General features: G+C 38.8%; 1 protein-coding gene across 1 annotated transcript in view; it reads left to right on the forward strand.

The window, feature by feature from the left end:
* LOC107599430 (protein SHQ1 homolog) overlaps nt 1-7,469 on the forward strand; it is a 34,201-nt gene that overhangs the window by 25,478 nt on the left and 1,254 nt on the right. Inside the window, exons 11-12 of the mRNA XM_016291012.1 lie at nt 5,363-5,424; nt 7,070-7,467. Coding sequence (XP_016146498.1) covers nt 5,363-5,424; nt 7,070-7,467 — 460 coding nt within the window. The remainder of the gene's footprint in view (nt 1-5,362; nt 5,425-7,069; nt 7,468-7,469) is intronic.

Genomic DNA, 7,469 nt, shown 5'->3' on the forward strand with positions numbered 1-7,469 from the left:
CATTTTTTCTTCGAACTCCTTAATTGGGTCAGTCGGATTCTGATCGGCAACCATGGCAACCTGTTCAAGGTGAGATTCGAGGTTTATCTTTTGACAGGATGAGAAAGTTGCTTTCTCTGACATTGAGAAACGACACATTGTCAGAGTATTGTTGCTCAGCCAAGTGTTTTTCTCCAGGGACTCAAGCCACTGGCTTGAGGGTAAGGAGGCCTCCAGGGGCCACATGGGTCAGGGGTTTTGTAAAGCTTTGTGCTCAGTTGCCCCAGAGTGGACATTACTGTTGTCAATTAGTGTTAAATCACGACGGAGCAAAGAGGTGTGGGAAACTGTTTTCACTTATTGCTTCAGTAGCTAAGTGAATTGTGAAATCCCTCTCTAGCATTGAGGGAAATTGGGCTTAAAATATCTATATTGGTGTGTGTGTGTGTGTGTGTGTGTGTGTGTGTGTGTGTGTGTGTGTGTGTGTGTGTGTGTTAATAGCTCTGTTTAGATTATTAAGGATTGCTGTCACTTCAGTTTGGATGGCTTTGAGTTTGACCGTGACCTTTTTGGTTTTGTTCTCTGACATTTAATTAGTTTGCCATCCGATTTGAGAGTTTCGCTTCTGATAGTCAGCTTTGGTGTTGTTTGGGAAAAATGTGTAAAGACTGCATGTTGATTATGGAAAGGAATTAATATTGTTGGACTGGACTGACAATTTTGGGACTTGGTGTCACGCACAAGTTTTTAGTTACCATAATAATAATAATAATTATTATTATTATTATTATTATTATTATTATTGTTACATTTATTTTTTAAACTTATTTAAGCTTAAAATATTATGTCAAGCAATACATTGTAAGCATACATGGCTGTTATGTAAAATTGTGAATTATCACAGCACATAAAATATTAATTTACCTGTCTGGGAATAACATTCTTTCCTGGTGAATGCACATTAGTATAATGCCACAGTTGATATTCTGTTTAGAAACCCACCAGGTTGCATTTATCGACTGGTTCGATAATTATGTAGAAAGGTATTAATATTTCAATATCATGATTACCAATTAAGTAGTGTTTTGGTGGTCATGTGATCGCAACATTATGTATATTTTTAGGCAACTGATTTTCATTTCAGTAGTTGTAAAATTTTGTGAGTAGAAGTAGGCCTACAGCTTTAATGTATAATTTATTGATTTTTGCTGAAACACTTAAACAAGAGGCTTACATTGTTTATGATATGAGTTCTATGACGGAAAAGTTCTGAACATTTACACTATCTTTTCTCTGTAGACATAGTCACATAGTCTTGTGTGAGCGCTTGAGATATGGAGAGAGGGAGACAGAAAGAGAGAGAGAGCGGGAGGGAGGATTGAAGTGTCCCGCTGGTGTGAGGAAAGTGATCCTGGTCTTAGAGCTCATACAGATAAGTGGATCATATTCCCTCTCAGCGTGTGGTTTAGCAGCATTTGAAGACTTCAACTTGTACAGTCAGTCTGAGCTGTGACGGTGCTCTCTAACCTTCCAGTTTCCCCCAAATCCTCTGTTCTTGTAATATGAGAAAAGCTGAATGAAACAATGGCACAGTTTTGTCAAATGTATACCTAGAATTCACCATAAATCACTTTGAATTAAAAAATGAAAATGTAGTAAGGATTTGACTGAAATGTGTCCAATTCACAGTTCAGCTGTAAAATGAATAATTTATTTAGTTTCAATGACTTTTAACATGACATTTTAAATGATATTAAAGACTAATTATCTTGTTGAAAAGTCAGAGGTACATTTCATCCTTGTGTGTCTTTGATTTGAATATCTTAAGAGCTTAATGTAGACACAGCCCGAGAGCTTTGTTTGAAGTAGACAAGTAATTCAGGTTCACCCCATCTCTTTAGATATAAAGGTCTCCACTATTTTCTCAAGCTGCCTCTAGTGTGTCTTTGTTGTGGCAAGCTTGTTTTTATTTCCCCCCTCTGTCAACCTTGAAAGCCGCCTCTTCTCGGTTAATTAAGGCGAACCACAATAGTGCCATCATAATGACTGAATTGTGTACAACATTATCCTTCGCCCCAAAAGGGGCATTTGTTTCCACCGCAAGCATGCATTTTCTCACCGCAGAAGTGAAGGAGGAGAGAGAGAGTTAGATGCAGAGAAAACAAGCGAATCTCTACAATGCTAACTCAATAATGACCTCCCACGGGGAGAAAACGAATATGGCAAATGTTTGAAGCGCCGCCGCCACTGCTGCGGTACTTCCACCAATCACATTACTCCAGGAAGTGCCTAATAGTTTTATGGACCTTCTTTCTTCTTCGGAGACCACATGGTGCTTTTCAGAGAACTTTCTTTGGCCAGGGTCAGAAATTACCCCAGGGTTCAGGCCAGAATAACACTAAAAATGTGTGCCTTTTATTTGCTATCTGATATTTGATAAAATTATAGTTATGGACTTCTGGAGACACTATAGTGACCTGTAGCTGTCCGATATCTGTGTTTGCAGATGTTGTTGCATGTGTTGGTAATAAGAAGTAGTTTTTGTATTTTTATTTTATTTAATGTTTTTTTTTTTTGGTTCAACTGAACATGAATAAAACACACAAACTAAGTTATTTGAAATGTATTCTAACAGAGCATTGATTGTGTTTTGGTCTAGCCAATATATAAATACTTTAATATTAACTTAAAACAAGTCTTACGTCATCCACCGGAACGGCTTCCGTGTATGACAGTCAGCGGACATGAGAAAAAAGTGTTTATTACGTTTGAAATATGTCAACCAACACACGCTTACCCCCACTGAAAGACTTGGAGAGGCCAGGACAATTTTTAATATAACTCCGATTGGATTCGTCTGAAAGAAGAAAGTCACATACACCTAGGATCCTTTGAGGGTGAGTAAAACACAGGCTAATTTTCATTTTTGGGTGAACTAACCCTTTAATGACTACAGACATGTTGCCCTAATATCTATGGTCATGAAATCGTTTGAGAGACTGGTGTTATCTGAAGGACTAGGGTTGGGCCGATAGACGATGACAGACATCCCGATGTTAAGTTGACATCGTGATTCCCCCCCACCACCACCCCCTCTCCCGCAATCCGCCGCATCCCAGTTCCGTGTTCGGAAAGGAAATTAAGTGTACTATGGAAAAACCCTAAAGGGAATAAATAGCCTACGAGATGGGAGGATAAAAAAAAAATTCTATACTTTTTCTTGCAATTATATCATTAGGTAAGTATAGGACACTGTATATAAATTGCAGGCATCAGGGAGCCGCTATTGAAACCGCTTTTGATTGCGCACTCTCATTTTACTTTCACTTTCACTTTTGAGATTCGCGATCACAAGGACTCTATACTATGGAGCGGCAGTACTTACCACACATTTGACAAGATTAGATGTTTGTCATTGGTGCTCAGGATCTGCAAATCATTTTCCATTATCATATCAGACATTTCTCCTTACTCGGTGTATGTGGTAAGTGAACTTTCATGTATTGTAATGCAACAGGCTACCGCTAACAAGCGGCTAACCTTTCAGCGGCTCTGTATAACACATTACCCGCCGCCCCGCCACCTGATGTCATCGTCCATCACGATGTTTCACTGTAGACATCGTCCGATGCCAATTTGGTAGACATCGCCCAACCCTATGAAGGACGTCACTGGACCCTTACTGGAGCCCCTGCAGTTTGCTTACCGAGCAAACAGGTCCACGGATGATGCAGTCAACATGGGACTGCATTATATCCTACAACATGTAGACAATCCAGGGACTTATGCGAGGATCCTGTTTGTGGACTTCAGTTCGACTATCAATACAATCATCCCAGCACTCCTCCAGACCAAACTAACCCAGCACTCTGTTTCTAGCTCTATCTGTCAATGGATCACCAGCTTTCTGACAGATAGGCAACAGCTAGTGAGACTGGGGAAATTAATTTCGAACAGCCGCACCATCAGCACTGGTGCCCCCCAGGGATGTGTTCTCTCCCCACTGCTCTTCTCCTTCTACACCAATGACTGCACTTCTACTGACCCCTCTGTCAAGCTCCTGAAGTTTGCAGACAACACAACAGTCATCGGCCTCATCCAGAAGCGAGGTAGAGCAGCTGGCTCTCTGGTGCAGTCTTAACAGCCTGGAGCTGAATCACATTGACTCCATTGTTAAAAAGGCCCAACAGAGATTGTACTTCCTTCACCAGCTGAGGAAGTTCATCCTGCCACAGGAGCTGCTCACACAGTTCTACTCAGCCATCATTGTGTCTGTCCTGTGCACTTCAATAACTGTCTGGTTTGGCTCAGCTTCAAAATCAGACATTAGAAGACTACAGAGGACTTTTCGAACTGCTGAAAGGATTATTGGTGCTCCCCTGCCCACCCTTCAAAAACTGTATATATCCGGAGTGAGAAAAAGGGCTCAGAAAATCACTCTGGATCCCTCACATCCAATCCTTTTTGAACTTTTATTGTCTGACCTGTGCTACAGAGCACCGAACACCAGGACTGCCAGGCACAAGAAAAGTTTCTTCCCCAGGCAATCTACCTCATGAACAGTTAAATATTCTCCCCTACTGTTCAATAAAAAAATGTGCAATACCACTTTTATTTACTTAATACTACCCTACATCTTATTCCATTCTTTGTAAATTCTATTTTATTCCATCTATAATTCTGATTCAGTTTCTGAGTAGAATTTTGTTAATGTAGAGAAAATCAGTCATTACTAGTCTTCAGTGAGACATGATCCAGACATCATTTTAATATGCTGTTTTGCTGTTCAAGAAACATTTCTTATTATCAATGTTGAAAACAGTTGTGCTGCTTAATATTTTTGTGAAAACCGTGACAGAGGATTGTTCAGGATTCTTTGATGAATACAAAGTTAAAAAGAACAGCATGTATTTGAAATAGAAATGTCTTTACTGTCACTTTTGATCAGTTTAATCTTGCTGAATAAAAGTATACATTATTTTCCAAAGAAAAAACTTTGAAAAAAAAACTTGTAAATCATAGTGTGGGTCTAGGATAGTGCAGGCCGCTCCCCTGTTTACAGAACTTATATTTTTCTGTTTACATTTCTCAAGACAACTTTATCAGTGACATCTATGGTATTGTATAGGGACTTTTCATGCCTGGTATTCTTAAAAAATAAAAATAATTTATAGCGCCTTCAAGGCCTGTTTGTGTATTATATGAGTCATTTATCTTGTAAAGTCTCTGAAAAGTGTCCAACCGGTTTCGCATCTCCATTTAACCATGAATTTTCCTCGATATAGCAGAGACTGCCTCTTTATCTCAGATAAGCACTTTCTGAAGGCGCCAAGCATACTTGTGACTAAAGCGTTGTGTACACAGTATCCTCCTGAGACAGTAGCGCTGCTCTCCTGCTAGGAATCCCTGTCCGCCGGCGGTCCAGGACATCATTAGGCCTGCACGGTGATAACGAGGCATCTTGGTTCTCAGCGGTGGGTTAATTGAAACAGAGAATATGGCGACGCACGTCAATAGAGATGGGGCGGCTCAGACTTGCATGCTTTATCCTTTTTGTGAATGACCCATTGGCAGTAATCAAGGTTGTAGGCAGTAATCATAATAAAAAAATACTATATATAATTAAGCACACACACACACACACACACACACACACACACACATATATATATATATATATATATATATATATATATATATATATATAGTAATTATTTATGGTAAAAAAAATGTTAACCTAATTTTCTGCAATGACTACTACTTTTCAGTTGATTTACTGGCTAAGTACATATGTGTTTAGTCTCTCTGGTTAATGTTTATATCACTCTAAATATGTGCTTGTAAAGTGTCTGTTGTAAACTGAGTTCTCCACCAGCCGATAAGCATGCGCTGAAGTCCTAGAATTCTTCCTACTGTAGCCATGGAGACAACTGTATTGTGAACTGAATACTAAAATATTTCACATTTCACTCAACTGCCAAACCTAATATTTTGGATCACAAAAACATGTTGCCTGTAAATGAATAATTTAAGGATTTGTTCAGCCAGAAATGAAGATTCTGTCATCATTTACTCACCTTCAGGTCATTTTAAACATGTGGTTTTCTTTCTTCAATAATATGCTAAGGTACACTACATTCAAAAGTGCCGGGTCAGTTTTTATTTATTTTTGGGAAAAAATATTATACTTTTATTCAGAAAGGATGAAATAACTTGACATTATCACAGTTTAAATGAAAATATTAATCAGCACAACTGTTTTCGACATTGATAATAATAATAATAATAATAGTAATTGTTTCTTGAGCATCAAATCAGCATATTAGAATGAGAAGACTGGAGTGGTGGCTCCTGAACATTTTACCATCACTGGAAAAAATGACATTTTAAATATATATTTACAAATATTAAAATTTCAAAATAATGCTATTTTTACATAATTTTTTATCAAATAAATGCAGCTTTGATGAGCATAAGATACTTCTTTCAAAACATTTTTAAAAATATTACTGACCCCAAACTTTTGAATGGTAATGTAGATCTTTAACAGAATGTTCATGCTGCTCCTTTAATATGCAAAGTAAGGAAAATGGTGAGCTATTGAGCTCTAAAAACGACAAATAGCATCATAAATGTGGCCTATGCAACTTTCAAAGTTTCTAAGTTATTTGAATATAATTAGGTACAAATAAGTTTTGAGAATTAAGAATTAAGGAGGGCCAGATTTTCTGCAGAAAAGGACTTAAATTTCAGTCCACAACCTTTGGGTTACGAGTCCGACTCTCTTACCATTAGGCCACGACTTCCCCATATTAATATAAAAGTATTATGTTCCCTTAAGGTGCTACTATGAACCTTTTAGTGGTAAATAAGATACACAGTTGTCCCTTTAAGGGTACTGCCCCAGAGACAAACTGTTACCCTAAAGGTGCAATTTTTGCACATTGTTTTTTTTTCTAATAATGTGGGATATTCTGCTAGTTATCTTGGTTTGTGAAAAAAAGATTTTTAGATGCAGAAGTCCAGTCACAAATATATTTTTATTTAATAAGCTAAATTGAATGTTTGTTTTTTTCTCTCCCCCCACCAGGTCCAAGCATGTGCTTGAGCTGGCTGAATCCTTACATAATGCCAAACTGCAGAAGAACCATCTAGACCTGGAGCTGGAGATACTCGAACAAGCTGCTGAACTTGCGGCGAAGGAGGAAGCAGATGAAGAAGAAGTAGAGGAGGAGGATGACTCAAGCAGTGATAGTGACTCTGAGGATGAGGAAGAGAGTGAGGAAGAGCAGCCTGAAGAAAAGATGGAAAATAACCAGACGGTTGAAACCCTGGTCAGCTATGAGGTTCTGAAGGAAGATGCCATGACTGAATCTTCCCTCCAACGTTGTGGTGGAGAGCCGCGAGAGCCCAGGCAGTTGATTGAGGAGCTGGGAGAGAGGCTGGAGGCGGGGCTGACGATTCAGGAGGGTGGGCCTCAGGGAAGACGC

The sequence above is a fragment of the Sinocyclocheilus grahami genome, unplaced genomic scaffold (assembly GCF_001515645.1).
Source record: "Sinocyclocheilus grahami isolate Dianchi unplaced genomic scaffold, SAMN03320097.WGS_v1.1 scaffold266.1, whole genome shotgun sequence".
Classification (NCBI taxonomy): domain Eukaryota; kingdom Metazoa; phylum Chordata; class Actinopteri; order Cypriniformes; family Cyprinidae; genus Sinocyclocheilus; species Sinocyclocheilus grahami.